General features: G+C 35.0%; 1 protein-coding gene and 1 pseudogene across 1 annotated transcript; one reads left to right on the top strand and one right to left on the bottom strand.

Moving 5' to 3' along the window:
- LOC125814987 (nuclear pore complex protein NUP98A-like) overlaps positions 1-5,633 on the top strand; it is a 55,233-nt pseudogene extending 49,600 nt beyond the window's left edge.
- Positions 5,634-12,493: 6,860 nt separating this feature from the next.
- Positions 12,494-17,099, bottom strand: LOC125816188 (uncharacterized). Its single transcript, XM_049495776.1, has 3 exons — positions 16,895-17,099; positions 12,654-12,894; positions 12,494-12,563 (listed from the first exon to the last, which is right to left on the bottom strand). The coding sequence occupies exons 1-3, from the start codon at positions 16,932-16,934 to the stop codon at positions 12,494-12,496; spliced, it is 351 nt and encodes a 116-aa protein (XP_049351733.1). The 5' UTR covers positions 16,935-17,099.
- Positions 17,100-17,791: the final 692 nt, after the last annotated feature.

The raw sequence follows: 17,791 nt of genomic DNA, 5'->3' as shown, positions 1-17,791 counted from the left end.
AGTTTTGAGAACCCACAAATCAAACCAAACTCTCAAATCAGTTATTTTTTTTGGGAGGATCAACAACAACATGAGACTTGCTAGCTTCTGAACTTTGATAGGCAGTGTCATCATCAGGGTCGCGAGATGGTTCAGATTTGTCCATGAAGGATCAGGCTTTATCAAGCCACAGTTTGAAAGCAAGCTCAATCACTAGCCACCCAAAAGTCAGGGCTCCAAATACCATTAATGTCGATTTCAACGAGTTATTATTCGCCATTGAAATCATAAATAACTTTTTCGATGAGGGTTTTAGTTCGCATCTGAGACGATTTGCTATTGTTACTATTCTAATATGTTAACCTTCAATTCCTTGTTTAATAAGCTAGTACTCCAAGAAATTTGGCAAACAAACGTCGAAATTGAAGGAGATGATCTTCAACAATGCCTCTGATTGAAGAAAATGAAGACATAAACTAAGAAATGAAAAATGGAGAACAAGAGATCTCTTTTTTGAAATGATTCGGGTCGGGTTGGTTTGAAGAAATCAATTTAAATTAGATTTAATTAAAAGAGTGAGTATCACGCGCGTGTTCACAGTAGAGAAAATCGTCAAAATGTTCATTTACAAATATATTCAATACTTTTGTGGGACAATAGGACGTCCTCAAAGTTAAGGTGTCTTTATGAAAATCCGAAACACTTTAGTGGTGACTTTGACTTTATGTAGTAATTGAGAAAAAAACGTATTTTTTAATTAATCATATGTGAGAAGGATATTAGCTTAAACAGTAAGTTGGATACAAATTTGTCAATAATAATTAATAAAAACCTGTGTGACAAGTTGAGATGTCATTGTTCATTGACAACTAATTTGTTTACATGCCAAAGAATCATTTATATCTAATCTTCACAATTTCTTGCTTATAAATAGCACTATCCCTCGACATATCTTATTTGACTAATTTTGTGTTGCAACAGCCAACAAGTGCTTAGTAAACCGATACCTCATATTTGGACTCTCTGTCTTTTTTATTTCTTTTCTCTTTCCAACATAAGCTACGAAAGGTCACAGGAAAAGTTGTTCTGCTTGTCATATTTGCGACGATACTTACATGGGTGGCTCAAGCACAAGGCCAAACGTCATGGACCAAGAGGGTTGACATAGACAAAAAGTGGTAACAACTCTTTAATTCTACTTGTCACACATACTTTTATCAATTATTATCGTCAAAAAACACCAACAAATAGGCCATATAGTTTGCAAAGATTTAATAATTAATATCTTTTTATTTTACGTTTAAAATTATTTATATACTTGAATTTGGACGATTTTGTTTTTTATTTTTGCTATGTTTGATTATTTTTTAATGGAGATGGAGTACTATGGTGCTACAAGAATAATTGTAATATTCAAAATTGTAATAACTACATGGGTATCGATTTGCCCTTCTCCTTAGATTTCCTCTATTTTATATTTAATTATTTTTGTTTATTTTTTCTTAATATCATGTATTTAGAAATTACTTATAAAAAAATTGGTTAATTTTCAAAATTTCGATTATGTGGAATAAATTGGGACTAAGAGAGTAACATAATTTATTTGAAAATTACGTTAAAATTACTATAAATCTCAATAATTAATGACTTAAAATATTTTTAAAAATATAATAAAAAACTGATTATCTTTTGAAATTTCACCTATGTCACATAAACTGAGACAAAAGGGGTAATATTTATTTAAAAATTATATTAACTAAGAAATATAAAGTATGTGTCTTTTTAAAAAAAATATATAAAAAAATTGATTAACTCTCCAAATTTCACGTGTAATATAAATCACAATAATTAACAATTTAAAATATTGATAAACTCTCTAAATATTACATGTGCCACATATATTATTTGAAAAGTACATTGAAAATATTGTATAAATAATTAACAATAAAACAACATTTTAAAATTTATTTGATGTTCTTAATTCTATTTGTGTTACATAAATTAAAATAAATAAAATAATATATATTGGATCCGAACTTGCCTTTATTTTTGTTTCTAATTTATTAATAATTGAAAAAAAAGTGTTTTTTAATTAATCGTATATGAGAAGGATATTAGCTTAAACACTAAGCTGGAAAGGATATTAGCTTAAACACTAAAAAAAAACATGCTTACGATTTAATATATGCGTAGACATTATGCAACATTTCTTCTTCTTCTTCTCTATATAAACGTGTTTTTTAATTAATCGTATATGAGAAGGATATTAGCTTAAACAGTAAGAAAAATACACTTACGATTTAATATATGCGTAGACATTATACAACCTTCTTCTTATTCTCTCTATATATACCACCATTCCAAAACATTGACAATCAAAAGGGGGGCTCCTCTTCTTCTTCTTTGTTTTGTCTGTCGTCGATATTCACCGCTACAAGTGCCACATATATTATTTGAAAAATATTATATAAATAATTAATAATAAAAATATTTAAGAAATTAGTTGACTCTCCTAATTCTATTTATATTATTTGAAAAATATTATATAAATAATTAACAATAAAAATATTTAAAAAATTGGTTGACTCTCCTAATTCTATTTATGTCGTATAAATTAAAAATTAAAATAATAAGCCTAAATTTTTGTATCTAGTTTATTTTAACTAATAATTGAGGTAAAAAAACATGTCTTTTAATTAGTTGTATATTAGCTTAAATAGCAAGCTGGAAAGGATATTAGCTTAAGCAACAACCTAAACAGGTTAAGAAAGATTATGCAACCTTTCTTCTTCTTATTCTTCTCTATATATATACATACCACCATTCCAAAACATTGACAATCAAAAGGGTCCTTCTTCTTTGTTTTGTCTGTCTGTCTGTCGTCGATATTCACAGCTACAAGTGAGTAAAATTTCATTCTTTAGGGCTTTTGATGCATTGTGTCCTGTGTTTATGAGTTTTTGTAAATTTTCTTTCATTACTTACATGTTGTTACTTGATAGTTTATGTGGTCGGTACAATCTCCATACCATGGCATTCGCCACTTTCTTGCATTCTTGAATTCAGAAAACTGAATCTGGGAATGTTGCTCTCTTATTCTTCCTTTTTCTTGGTTCCCCTTTAATTTACCCTTTTCCAAATCCATTATATATCTGTTTCTATATATTGTAATCCCAAGAGAACGTTCTTGGTATTAATTAGTACACATAGTCTACATTACTACATAAGCATATGAATCAATTTAGTTGAAATCAGGTTCAACAATCCATGTAACGCGGATCCAAGAAAGTGGCATGACGTAGATTAACACTACTATAAGAAAAGAAAAGAAAAAAAGATTGAGACCTGGAGGCGGTTCTTGATACCAAGAATTTGTTTTCATACACTCTGAACAACATTTTCCAACTTTCTTGCATATTCTTCAAAACTTAATTTTGTTTCTAGCTTGATTTTGGTGCATTACTATGTCTCAGCAGAAAGACCACATAGGCTATTGCATGGGAAATAGGGAATGACCTACACACACTCTTTGAATATGTTTTTCCCAATGATTTCTTTGCCAAATGGATTAATTGTAGCATTCTTTCTCGCCTGTGGTCAAGGTGAGGATTGACATTTATAGATGCTACACTTACTATTGCCAATTTCATGAAAGAAGAGATATCATATTTACTTTTCTAGAGAAGCAAGGCGGCTTTGGAATTGGTCGAAAAGCTAAATCTGCTCCTTGTGGAAGTAGCTATGCTTCTTGAGTTGTACTCTTCTAAAAAAATGTTAGTAATAACTGCAGTACATCAGTGGGATTTCTTATGGTGGGTAGTGTTATTGCTTACAATTTCTAGAACCGTTCTTGTGCCAGGTATTCATGCTTGTAGTTGTCTTTAATTAGTGATTAGAAAATCAATTCAATCTGCTTTCCTAACTGCAGTACCATTAGACTTTAGTGCAGCAACAAATGCTACATCTGGTCAAACACAAAACGTATCTATGGGCTCCTCCACTTTACCTTGGAAAGAAATATGACTTTATTAGTGTGGCCAATGAACGTCTAGTGTGGTCCAGGGATGTCAATGTCTCAGATTCCTCCATACTTGGATATCCAAGAGCTCCTGCATTTATTGTTTCAAGCAACTCACACTTTGGCACCCCAAGACTTGATTCATACTCCTTTGGCCAACCAGAAGAATCCATGTTAGGGTGCAAAGGTTAACTTTATTGTCCATTTTCTCATGTATTGGAGCAGATTAATCAACGTTTTGAGGGAGAATTTTGCTCTGTATATTGATCTGAAAGCTTTTACTAAATACCACTAGGTACTATTTATTCCTACTTCATATTTTTTGATATCTTTAAGTGTTCAATCTTGATCAAATTTGCAAACCAGGAAAAGAAAGTACACACCACCCTTTCTCAAGATCTCTGGTTTTGGAAAGTCAGCATTTGGCATTAATCAGAAAGGAAGTAGAATAACATCATATATTGCAACTCTAGAGAACGATATCACAGGACCTGGTGGTGGAAAAATTCAATCCATTTGTGGAATATAATGCAGACTTATAAAGATAAAAGACAGGAGGAGTCGAGGTTTAAGGACTACCAGTTAGGTGATAAAGGTATCCTTAATTTGTTCTCTTCTGTAATATATATGTTCTATATTCATCTGAAATCCTTGTTGAACTTTTATTAAATACTACCAAGTACTATTTGTTCCTACTTCATATTTTTCCATATATATTCTTGAGAACATACTTTTCAATTTCTCCACTTTCTTGCATTCTTGAATCCAGAAAACTGAATCTGGGAATGTTGCTCTCTTTTTTCTTACTTTTTCTTGGTTCCCCTTTCTTTGTGATTAGTTCTTGTTAGTTGATATACTGTTTTATGCCGTTTAGGTAGATGTAACTTCGTCAAGTTTCTTGCCTTTGTCAAGTAGGTTTATTCAAATTAATTTCAGTATAAGATATAAACATCAATATAGTTGTCCAAGTTCCAAACAAACTCTTCAAAGTATCAGACATGATTATGTTTTTATAGCTGCACTTTTATTGTTAAACTCATACTGTTTATATTTAACGTGGAAGCGTTGTAGGCTATTATGAAAATTTCTACTGTTGTTGGTTGCAAGTTTCTAATAACCCTGCTACGATCAGACGAAAATCTTCATTGATAATTCACCATTCATCTCTAAGTCAGCATATGTTGCTACCGAAATATAAACCTACAAGTGATATACCAAAGGCGAGAAGTTGGATTTTATGTGAGACTTGTTTAGTAGTTTGTGGCATGCTTTGGTTGATGGACCAAAAGTCTAAGATAAACAGAGATCATATGCAAAGATTGCAAGTACGGGTATCCTTTTGGTGAAATAATACAGCACAAAGTCCATATTTTCCTCTAATCCAAGTAAAACACTGGAAAATTTAACAGGACTATAAAATTTGTTTATGTAGTTCTCTTTTTCATGGATGAAGAAAACGCTTCTGGCTAACTAAGGACAGAAGTCATCATCATTCCAAGGGACTGGGAAATTTTCTAAAATTTTCCCTTATACCAACACTGTTGAAGTTTGAGGTGGGAATTCACTCAGGGTTTGAGGTGGGAATATTCCCTTCTACCACACGGTTCAATTTTTTGGTTTATTTTATCAAACAGGGATCAGGAACTTCATTTTTTTTGGTAACTAAAAACTGTGGAACCTAGATTTTGCAAAATCAAAACCAGTAGCGAATATGAATTACCAGAAACTGGGATCACTTGGTCTTGTATTTGAATGCAGGAACCTGTAACAGGTGTTCCGACATTCCATGAGTGGTGCTCATCTCCTCTGCTAACAACAACAACAACAAACCCAATGTAGTCCCATAAGCGGGGTCTGGGATAGAGTGTTCACAGACCCCTACCTCGTAGAGGTAGAGAGGCTATTTCAGCAAGATCCTCAGCTCAAGTAATGCACATCAAAGTAGTTAAAAATTCTGTCTTTTCTACTTTTGTAAGATATTGTACCAGCTAAAAACATCTAAAGAACAATGGAACACTATAGAGTTCTAGAAGATAAGGGTAGGATAAATCTTGAAGGTGTAGAAAATAACTAATTTGGCCTTTACTAGCATTCCTAAAATTTATTTAAAAGTGCTTTCAGATTACGGCTTTCTAGTTATGTTGAGAAGTCTATGGGAAGCTTACCTGAGTTTGGTGCTCTGTTAACCACGTTGCCTTTTATACAGGGGAACAAGAAGAAATTGTGTGGAGAGTATTTTCGAAGTATTTCCAAATAGAATATGTTGGTATTTTATCTTGACCTATAGGTTATTGACATCTTAATGTATATGTTTCTATGTGTCTATTTATTGTAACAGGATAACTGTTATTGCACTTTCTGACATATTGTGACTTGATCGTAGGTATGAATTTAGCAAAAAAATTATTGAATGCCATGGTATGGCTTATGATGAAATATCTATAGACATCTCTTCTTAGTTCTATGGGGAAATTTCCCTGTTACGAGAATAAAATGACTAAAAATTGTATTGCCTGAGTCACTTGGCTACTAAAACTGGATCCCATCATATTTAGTTGCTCAAGTCATGTGATATTTATTTTTAATTTAGTTTGAAGTTTTTCAAGAATAAAAACTGGCACACCATCTTTTCAACTTGCTGTAAGTTGAAATTGTAAACGGAGATTAAGTAGATGGAACAAAGAGGTGTTTGGGAGGGTGAAAGTTTAAAATAAGAGAGCTAATAAATGAGGTGGGGGAGATTGAGCATGTGGAAGGGATGAGGGTGTTAGAAGTAAGGGAGAAGGTCAGATATGAGTAGGCAAAGGGGGAGCTTGCGGCTCTAGTGGTTGCCGAAGAGACTAGTTGGAGGCAAAATTTGAGGGCATTGTGGTTGAAAGAGGGGGAATTCTAACAAAAAATTCTTTCATAGGGTAGCCATAGCAAATAGGAAGAGAAACTTTATCGTCTTTATAGGTGCGTGAGGGGGAGGCGGAAGTGGAGGAGGCCATTGTATGGTTTTATGAACATTCGTTCAAGGAAGATATCAGGTGGAGACGAAAATTCTGGGGGGCGCTAGTATTTAACCTAATAGGGAGGGGGTGAGGGAGTGGTTGGAAAGGGCTGTAGAAGAAGAAGAGGTGAGGGATAGTTGTCTGGGTGACAAGACTCCGAGTCCTGATGGATTCTTGTTTGCTCTTTTCCAACAATGTTGGAGGATAGTCAAATGTGAGCTGTTGGTGACCATTGCAGAATTCAGAATTTAGGGGAGTACGAGAAAAGTCTTAATGCATCCTTTGTTACTAATGTGCCAAAGAAGGAAGGTGTGACAAGTATAAAGGACTATAGACCTATTAGTCCGGTAGGAAGCATTTACAAGATTCTATTTAAGGTGCTTTCTAATAAATTAAAAAGGTTCAGAAGTGCTTTCAAATTCACTGCCCTCTTTTTGGGTGGGCTGGGGTTGGGGGATGGATAGGAGGTGGGTGGGAAGAAGCTGTGCTCAAGATCCACTGAGTTTGGAACCTCGGGGATTTCTCCGGTTATAAAAAATTTACTTAATTGAAATGTGCCTATGTCTGCATAAGTCTGTTGATGCCGGTAGATATAGCAACACATGTCTTTCAAATATATGATATTTGTTTGATTTCAATTTTGTAGAGCTTTCTAGAAGTAGATTCATTAACCGAAACAAATTTAAGCAGAGATGTAGCTTAGGTTGTCGATAGCCGTTGTTGACCTCTAGGATATCCTATTTTTGCTCCACACCGAGCTCTTCGAAAATATAGTTTCTGGCTGGAGACCTCGAGCAACTAATGTCAAGCAGTAATTAAATAAGGTACCTCAAGTAGTTATGAAATATGCAAGGATGTACCAAATCACAAAAGAGATTTAACATACACTATTACCTGACTTGCTTTTGAAATTCTCAATTTGAGTTCTAGACTGCAAAGAAGATTGTCGATGAGGAAACACTTGTATATTTGTATTTTCTTGTATATACCAAAAAAACAGAACAAAGGTGGCATGTCAATTCTTAGATAAAAGCCAAAGAGATGTTTGGAAGAAGAAGTTTCTTAAAATTAAAAAGTGTATTGTATCCATAGAAATAAATAAACTGATTGTTGAATTGTGTTTTCAACAGATCAAATTGTGTCTCTACCTCCGTGTGATGAGTCTATTAGTTGTTTACTACTTCGGGTGCTTTCCACATTTTCTGTTTCAGTTTATTGGAATGAATGGAAACACCTCACAAACTGGATGATTAATAATGCAGCTGTTATCTTAACTAGAAGATTTTTTATTTAGTTTTCTGGCAGTTGGTACAAATGAAACTATTCATTTTGCTCATTTAGGATTTTAGGTGCTGATCTTCCAGATGGACTCAGTTGTGCAGTTTCAAATATCAATATGTTTATACTCGAAGGATATAAATATAACCTCTTAATTACATTTTTTTTTTTGATGGATTGATAAGTTACCCAAGAGATTATGAGGAAAAGAGACAGAAGATGTGTTATTTGCAACAGATGCAAAGGAAGGAAACATAGATTCAGTTACTTGACAAAAAAGAAAAGAGCAATGAAGTGGAACAAACAAAAACATGGAGGAGTTACGGATAAATTGTTGGATTTTTCGTTATGATTGTAGTCTTTGTTGACATAATGGTAAGGTTACTTAAATAGAGTAGCAGGTACCGGTGCTTTGATTTGTCCTCATATTCTCTTAACTTTGAAATGCTTTTTACGATTCCTTTCTAGCACTAATTTCAAGTCTCTATGTTAGCACTATTTTTGGCTGTGGGGATTATCTGATTACTATTTTCTTTTATCAGGTTGAACAAGCATGGTTACCATGACTCATCGTGATACTTGCAATCATACTAAAACTTGTCATGTCAATTAGTTGTACATACTTGGATAATATTGCACTATGAATGTACATTTTAAGACAATACAGCTAAATTATTGGAATCAAAGGGCTAGAAAATATATTAAGCTAAAGAGAACATCTTTTGTCACTTCAAGAAGTAATTAATTTGTAGATATGAGTAGTGATGAAAAGACAATGGTAGATTTCTTTTGATGATAAGGTTTTCAAGAAGTAATTAATTTGTAGATATGAGTAGTGATGAAAAGACAATGGTAGATTTCTTTTGATGATAAGGTTTTTACCATAACATGTATTCTTTGATGATAAGTTGGTTTTAGCTTGACTTTATTGCATTAAGTTGTAGCACATAAAGGATGACTGGATGCGATGAAATGGGACAAAGTGAATTTGATATCACATGGAGGAATGTTGTCTCAATTGTGAGAAATGTTGAAAAAGAATATTATTGAATTGCTGTTGTCTCTACACTATTACATTGAGACTCTATTTATAGACACTAGAATACAATCATTTACCAAGTTGGATACGATTCGTATTTGTATTCATATTCCTATTCTAAATAGGATTGTATAAACCTATTCTTATTCTAATAGGATTGTATAAACCTATTCCTATTCTAATAGGATTGTATAAACCTATTCATGTTCTAACAGATCTGCAGTCTTTTATTTTTGTGCTCCTAATATTTTGTTGGAGGTTTTTAGAAAAATTCAAGCTATTATGTTGCTTTTAATAAATAAAAGAGTACTTGCTATAACAATTTAAATTTTAGATGAGTTCTTTAATATGGTATTAGAGCGGACAAAGATTCAATATCTGAGTCTTACTGTCACCCATAATTAAAAATATTCCATGTACTTAGGAGCTCACATGTGAAGGGATCGAACCCCTTTGACATTTCTTCATCTGAAAATAATTCTCGATGTGAAAACACAGAGTTAGGGAGATGCTCTTTGAATAGGAAAAAGAGTGGATCAAGACTTAATATAAGGAAATAAAATTGTGCAATCTCTAACGACTTTAGCTTTTTGATGAAATAGCCATACATGTCAACGACAAAAGTAGATGTATCCTTCCTTGAGTTAATCCTGTCAATTGTGTTTTCATGATAGAAGTGAGGCTTGCATGTGAGCTCATACATTCGGAAAACATTTTAATGCAATGGAATAGAAGTGTACTTAAATGTTAGAAATGAGGTGTGACTGGAAGAGAGCAACATTGGAGTATGGAATTTGACTACTGCATGTAACATATAACTCCTAAAAGCTCTTATATAAGTAGTATATAAATGTGGCACAGAGGGATGGTCTAGTGGTAAGGAACCTCCACCTTTATATATAACAAGAGGTTTGAGTCACTGATGGCGCAATGTGAGAAAAAGAGTCATTATTGGGCTCTTGGGTATGGGGTTAAGTTTACCTTATCAAAGAAATAGCACTATGAAGAAAAAAGAAAATAAATGGTACTACCTCCAGTCCATTTTAAATGTTGTTTTAGCCTTTCAAAGTTGGTATGAAATAAGTGTCATTTTAGGAAACCAAGATGACTTGATTGTTATTTTTTAAAATCATATGTTTTGCTGTTGATGTATAATGATTATTTTGACAAGTAAAAGGATTTTATATGGTGTGTGGAACAACAATATTAGTGAAAGTACATGTCCATTAGCTCCTTTCTATATCGTCTACTCTGGATGTAGATGTAACGTCACAAGCATACCTTGAAGCAAAAATACAGAAATAGGCTTGCCGATAAAGAAGGGAAGTTAAACCGAAGGCAACAAACCGTATTTTTTTACTTTGGAATCCTTAGTTGCAAGTTTTGTGTTAAGCTATCATGTTATGTTCCTTCCATCAAGATTCATTCTTGTACTTGAGTATATAGTAGAAAATCTTCACTCCATTTTTCTTTTTCTGTTTTGGCATAAAATTGTATCTCCCATCAATTCTACTTCCTTTTTGGCGAAATAATTAACTTTGTAGATTAAGCATCCTATGTTTCAAACAAAACTAAGAATACGTAAGTACAACCCATAAGCATCGTATATCGTCTACTCGGGATGTAGTTGTAACGTCACAAGCATATACCCTGAAGCAAAAATACAGAAATAGGCTTGCCGATAAAGAAGGAAAGTTAAACCAAAAGACAACAAGGTGTATTTTTTGACTTTGAAATCCTCAGTTGCAAGTTGTGCTAAGCTATCATGTTGTGTTCCTTCCATCAAGTTTCATTCTTGTACTTGAGTATTGTAGAAAATCTTCGCTCCACAATTTTTAAATTTCTTTTTTGGCATAAAATTGTATATTAAGCATCCTATGTTTCAAACAAAACTAAGAATACGAAAGTACAACCCATAAGTAGCCTTTTTCAGTTGTATGATGCTCCGGAGCCTAAGATATGCTTATCTGTTTCCTTTTTCAGCTATCATTACTTACATTGCTCTGCCACTGATCAAAAGAATGACAGATTCTAACATTTCACATTTTTTCCCACGTCCCATTTTCCTTTCCGAAGGAGTAATATCTTTCACTCTCTTTTGCCCCTTTCTTTTGTTTTAGTACTTCATGGCCTTCTATGAAGTTTTATGGTTGTGAATAGTTAATTCATTGTTTTGGTTTCTGCAATATTTGTTGCTAGAGTAGCAATATAAGTTGTGGAATCAGGAATGTCACCAAAGGAGTGTTGTCGTTTAACTTTTACTATGTCTACTTCTTATTACTTCAAAGTCTACAAAGTAATATAAAAGTATAAATCTATTTTGAAGAGTGCTATGTTGCCACTTGGGGGCATTAATGAAACTCAGTACTAAATTATTCTCGGTCTCAATTGCTCTTGGATTATTTAATAATGGCTCTCTAGCTTCTCTTTAGTGTAGCTATTATTGGAAGGTGTAGTGTCTTATTAACTTGTCCTAATAACTTAAAAGGAGATCGAAGAGACTTTTTGGTACACTTATTTTTAAACTTTTTGTGGTTGAGCATATCTTATGCTGAGGCTGATATACCTATTTCTTCAATAATAAGATGTTCATCTCCATATACAGAAGAAAATTCAATAGCAGCAGCATTTTTTAGAACAATTTATTGACATACCCTTGATATAGTATCTATATGATGTGGAGCGAGTCCATTATCATATGCATTTGCTTTTCCATGCTTATTTCCAGTAGTTTCATTTTGCATAGCCACATGATCTAGTACATTGTTGTTTCTCCTGAAACAAGTACAATGCAAGACATTACAGTTGTAATGCCAAGCATATGTATGTCAAATGGCCTTCGTGATGTTACAATTTTAGTCTACCGTGTAGTCCAGACAAACTTGTAGGTAAGCAAGTGTTATAGACTTCAGAATTGACATATTAAATGCATCCAAAAAGCAGAATTGACATGTCTAAAAATTCCATCCAATAAAGCAGAAGAAATTATGAATATCCAGAACAAGACAAACTAGATGGTCTCAAAACACCCAGACTGTTGCGAGTTGCTGTTGGGGAAATCTGTAAAGTTGGAACACAGCCCAAATTGTTTTTAGCCAACATTGCACTAGCTAGACAATAAGAGCTGGCTTCACATACCAGCTTGAATGTTATGCATGTATCTAAAAATTTACTTATAGATGAATTTTATTTAGAAACATCCATTGAGCAAGAGGCAGTATCTTCTGCCATTGCTGATTGAGGCGTCGAGCGTTCTATAGTAGTAGTTGGTGATACTAGCAGCGTAGGTTCATGACCAATATCATTAGGAGGAACTGCCATTGCTGATAGAGGTGTCAAGGGTTCTGTAGTAGTAGTTGGTGATACTAGCAGCATAGCTCCAAGACCAATCTCATTAGGAGGAATGTATTTGTTCCTTGCATAAATTAGAGTAACAGGTTCATCTCCGTCAGATATTATTTCAAAGTCTGGTGCCTGGAGATTGTTATCAAGTGTCCTCTGGATTTGAGCAGGTGACAAAATGCTATGTCTAAGCTTTGATATCTTTCTTCTTGGGACACTGTCAGGATTCAGGTGAGGATCTTTGTCTGCTTCTTCAAAAAGAAGGTGAACATTAGTGAACATAAAACAATAAGGTACTAATACAATAGATATTTTCTTTTTTTTTTTGTGTGTGGGAGTGGGGGGTAAGCTGTTACAAAAATTTGTATGGTTAAATATATTAGTTTTCCACTTTCTTATAACCCTTACACTTAAGAAAGGATTTGATTCAGGACACGACCTAGATACTATCTTACAAATACTTGTCGCTCCCAGACATGGACTCCAAGATAAACCTTTAGAGGTCCCTTCGGGGCATCTAAACTCCTCTCCTGTGGTAAACTGGAAGACTATACTCCTTAACAAAGACAGGGGGGGGGGGGGGGGGGGGGCTGGGAATTTGAAATTTGAGATTGCAAAATGGAAGTCTTCTGAAGAAGTCGTTTGTGGAGGTACATTGAGGAGAGAAATGCTTTCTGGAAAGAGGTGATTAAAGCCGAGTATGGTGAGCTAACCCCATGGTGTACAGAGAACACAGTTGAACCTTAAGGGGTGTGGGAGTATGGAGAACAATCAGAAGTTTGTGGCCTCAAATGAAGGCAGACTTTTATATCAAAGTGGGAAATGACAGTAAAACAAGATTTTGGAAGGATTTCTGGATAGAACAGTTCCCTCTAAAGAATCTCTTCCAAATTTGTGTGAATCCTGATGCTAATGTAGGTGCCTGTTGGGCCAGAACAGGGATGGGATTTAGCCTTCAGAAGACTTGTAAATGATTGGGAGGTGGAAAGGGTTGCAGAGTTACTAGGGAAGATAGGTGGAATGAGTACGTATACAATTTCCACAGACAAGATGTTGTGGAATCATTAAAAAAAGTGGTCTTTATTCAGTTAGCAGTGTCTACAGAAGAGGTCTCCAGCTGATAGCTGGGGATCCAAAACATCTCTGGAACTATTTCTGGAATGGGGACATTCCTACAAAAGTGAAATGTCTCACTTGGCTAGTGATAAAAAGGGCATGTTTAACACAGGAAGTACTACAGAAGAAGGGCAGACAGCTGGTCCCTAGGTGCTTTTTATGCAATTTGACAAGAGAAACTGACAGCCACCTATTCTTGCCTTGTAATTTACTAAGCAAACCTGGAATTTGTTTCTCAGCATCTCTAGTCTGAACTGGACAATGCCAGAACATACTTTAGAGTTGTTAAAGATCTGGGTAGTCTGAACTGGACAATGCCAGAACATACTTTAGAGTTGTTAAAGAGCTGGGTTAGGAGAGGAGGCAGCAAGAGTCAAAAGAGATGGTGGAGTTAAGTCCATCATGTATATATAAGTGAAATTTTGTTACCATTTGTTTCTTCCATTTGCATGCATTTGTCTGGGGATGATCCTTCTGAACCCAAGGTTGATATGTGAATCATTTCCTCTTCAAGACAAGCTGAAGAGCCATCCTGTCCAGAAATCTCTTCACCAACTTCCAGCTTTTGGTCATCACGAGCTAAGAGATGCGGCTTCATCTCAGAAGGTAACTGATGGCTCTGTTTTTCGTTGCTTGCATGTTTGGGAAGATAGTCATCTAGTGTTCCCCTAGTTCGCCATCTTATTCCACATGCATTGCAGAGCACTGGTTTTGCAGTTGGCCCAGGTCTCCATAGGGGGGTTTCTGTTTGAGTTCACAATTAATTAGCATTTAAATGGGACAAAATATGAATAAAATCTTACAGGTAACTTATCTCAGAAACTAAAGCACAATGACCATTGACAATTAAGATTTTCTTTAAAAGGTTTAGAATGTACTTTACGAGAACAAAAGCGTCACGAAACTAGAGTACGTATAGCGGGGAATATCTTTGGCAAAACAAGAGGAAATATCTTTCTGTGAAACATATATAGACTTTTAGGATGTGTCAACTGCTTTTATACACACATTTTCCTCACCATTTTATGGCACCATACAACATAGTTGAACTAGCTTGATGGTGGAAAGATTGAAAAGGATTTGCTTGTTGGGTTAAGGAACCATGCAAAATAGTTAACCTCTTGGCAGACTGCATTTATTTGCATGATATTTTAAGGAGGAACTCTATCATCTAATCTGACAGTGGTTAACTGTATAATATTCAACAGGGACTTATCTTTTTCTCTAGCGCTCAACAGTAAAATAATTCCCTCCCCCCCCCCCCCCCCAAAGCAGATCACCCACTACTCTCCTGCACTGCAAGCTGCTGGCCTGACCTCTCACCACCACCGGCGACCAGGTACGAAATCCCCCTGCCCTCTTTCTTTCTTTCTCCCTTTCTCTGTTTTTTTTTTGTTGCACTGCCACACCGGTCAGCAAGAATCCAGCGACCCCATCCTGATGACCGACAGACCAAAGCAGTATATCGGAGCTCGCTGGGTTTCGGAAAATCAGTCCATAGTTTATTTTTATCCCCATCAACTCCTAGGTATGATCCACCACCCCTTTTATATATTTTCCTGTCTTATCTAGACCTGATTTTTCCTTGAGAGATTGTTCAGACCCTTATCGTTTCTTGATTGTTAACTGATTTTATTAAATCTGATATTGTGTTTGTGAATTTATTATTGTGCCCTTGTGAATATTACTACATTTTTTTTGTTCCTACTTTGAACTGGTATCTTTGCTATAGTTTATTGCTTCTTTTTATTTTCTTCATTGTATTGTGTGACTGCCACTTTTGGATTTAGGGTTTTGATGTTACGGGTTGCCCCACTTGATTATTTACTCTTGATTATTCTATAACTGGCATTAGTGGCTTCAAAAGGTTTGATGGTTGTTAAAAGTCATGTCAGTGATTTGGGGTGAAGGCAGGGGTTGTAAGGGTACCAAGGGAAAGGTTGAGAGTTCTGTCTTGGAACATAGGGACATTGGCGAGGAAGTCAATAGAGTTGGTGATTATTCTTAAGAGAAGGAGGATCAATATACCTTGTGTTTAGGACACCTAATGGGTAGGAACTAAGACTAGGGATATAGGCGGGTTCAAGTTAAGGTAATCAGGAAGTTTGAGGAGTAGGAATGGAGTAGGTATTATAGTCTATGTTGCTCAAATTTTTCAAAAATGCCAAGATGTGCATGTCGGATTCTCCAAAAGTAGTGCATTTTGGAAAATTCGACATGGGTGCGACAACAATTTCAGAGAGTCCAAGCAACATAGATTTTAGAGGAAGATCCTAATGTATCCTATAAATGAAGTCACCAACATGAACTGGCTAGCTGCTATACATGATGGAGAATTTGGCAGTCTGCCAACAATTTACTTGGGACTACCTCTGGGGGCTAAATCTAAATCTATAGAAAAATGGGATAGAGTGATAAAGAAGTGTGAAAAAAAGCTAGCCAGGTGGAAAACTCAATACCTCTCCTTAGAGGAAGACCGACTCTCATTAATTCAGTCCTTGATGCTTTACCAACTTATATGATGCGTTTATTTCCCATCCCACCAGGGGTTATCAAAAAGGTTGGACAACATTAAGAGAGAGTTTTTGTTGCTGGGAAACAAAGAAAAGAAAGGGTACCACCTGGTAAAATAGAAATCTGTGATGACTGCTAAGAAGAATGGGGGCTTGGGATAAAGAATCTGGAATTTCAAAGCAAAGCTCTTAGAATGAAGTGGTTATGGAGATATGCCAATGACAGACAGTTGTTGTGGAACAGGGTCATTGGTGCCAAATATGAAGCGGGAGACGGCAGGGTCTAAAATGTGCATCTATGCCAGGAATTGGGGACCAAATCTACAATTTATCCAAGATGACCTCGGTTCCTGTTAGACTAAGGGGAGCTGTTTTGAAAATCAATTAACATTTGGCTCGAGAGGTGAGAAAATTCAAGTACGCTACGCTTTATGTTTAACAGATTGGCAATTTAGGGAAATTTGGTTATTTAGTGTTTCAGGCATGTGATTCTTCAATGTTTATTTGCTTAACATCAGGCACATAAATTCTAAATATCACTGAATCAATTATCCTGTAAAGCAAGAGATTATTGATAGACATAAAAGGCGGGATATAGGTGGTTAATAGAACTTACGCTTGATGCTACAATGGCAACATGGCCCTTGTTTACCCATAAAATCTGGTTCTGAATGATTCCTGTTCAAATCAGGTTGAAGGTACTGCTGCTAACGTTAGAGTTGGATTTGCTTTCAAAATCTAAAAATGTCTGACTGAGGCGACGGATAAAATATATAGACAGATAAGAAATCAGTAGACTACAGCTGGTCATTTATTTATGGAAATAGTTAATCATGATACGGGGTCATTAACTTTGATCTATTCTGTTTTCCCTTTTGTGACAGCTCATCAATTTTGATTACTGTAATTTCTCAACTATGGACAATAGAACTCCAATGAGAGAAATCTTAGATTCTCTATAAAAAAAAAGGGGGTGTGAATTTGGGGTTGGAGTGGATGGGTGAATGCTGGATTTGGTGAATCTTCACAATTTAGGCCTTTAGTTTAGTGGTCAAGGCTTGTTAAGCAACGAATCTTAAGGCAAGGGAGCGTTAAATATTTTCTATATGATAATTGAAATATCTAAGAGTGAGCAAATAAGAGAGTTGCCAAATAACCAAGTGAAAAGAAAATCAGTTGCCAAAAACTTTCCAATTGACTGTCTGAATACACCTTAGTGAACTTCCAAATCATGAATGTTCTCATGTTTTTTCTTGGCAGCTTTATTGTCAATTTCTGAGGTACTTATCTCAACTGTTTGTTCTGACGACTCGACTCGCAATATTTTGGTAAGATGATATTGACTCATCTAAACAATATTTCCTTGTTGTTGAAATGCAGATAATCTATTATGGTCTTGGCAATCATTTTATTGTTTAATGGATTCAGTTATGGATGTTTCCTTTTCCAGTCCAGTCCCTGCTACCGAGATGCAGCAGCGGCACTTATTTTTCTATCTTACTGTGCTTGTGCA

The sequence above is a fragment of the Solanum verrucosum genome, unplaced genomic scaffold, assembly GCF_900185275.1.
Source record: "Solanum verrucosum unplaced genomic scaffold, falcon-dt-bn FXZP01000261.1, whole genome shotgun sequence".
Lineage (NCBI taxonomy): Eukaryota > Viridiplantae > Streptophyta > Magnoliopsida > Solanales > Solanaceae > Solanum > Solanum verrucosum.
This window is presented reverse-complemented; position numbering and strand designations above follow the sequence as displayed.

What these genes read in the sequence shown, in the direction of transcription:
- LOC125816188 (XM_049495776.1), bottom strand. Translation starts at nt 16,934, where the DNA reads ATGGGTAAACAAGGGCCATGTTGCCATTGTAGCATCAAGC. An exon ending in TTGCCATTGTAGCATCAAGC is followed by an intron (nt 12,895 to 16,894) that starts GTAAGTTCTATT and finishes TTGAAGAAGCAG; the next exon opens with ACAAAGATCCTCACCTGAAT. An exon ending in GTATCACCAACTACTACTAC is followed by an intron (nt 12,564 to 12,653) that starts AGAACCCTTGAC and finishes AACTACTACTAT; the next exon opens with AGAACGCTCGACGCCTCAAT.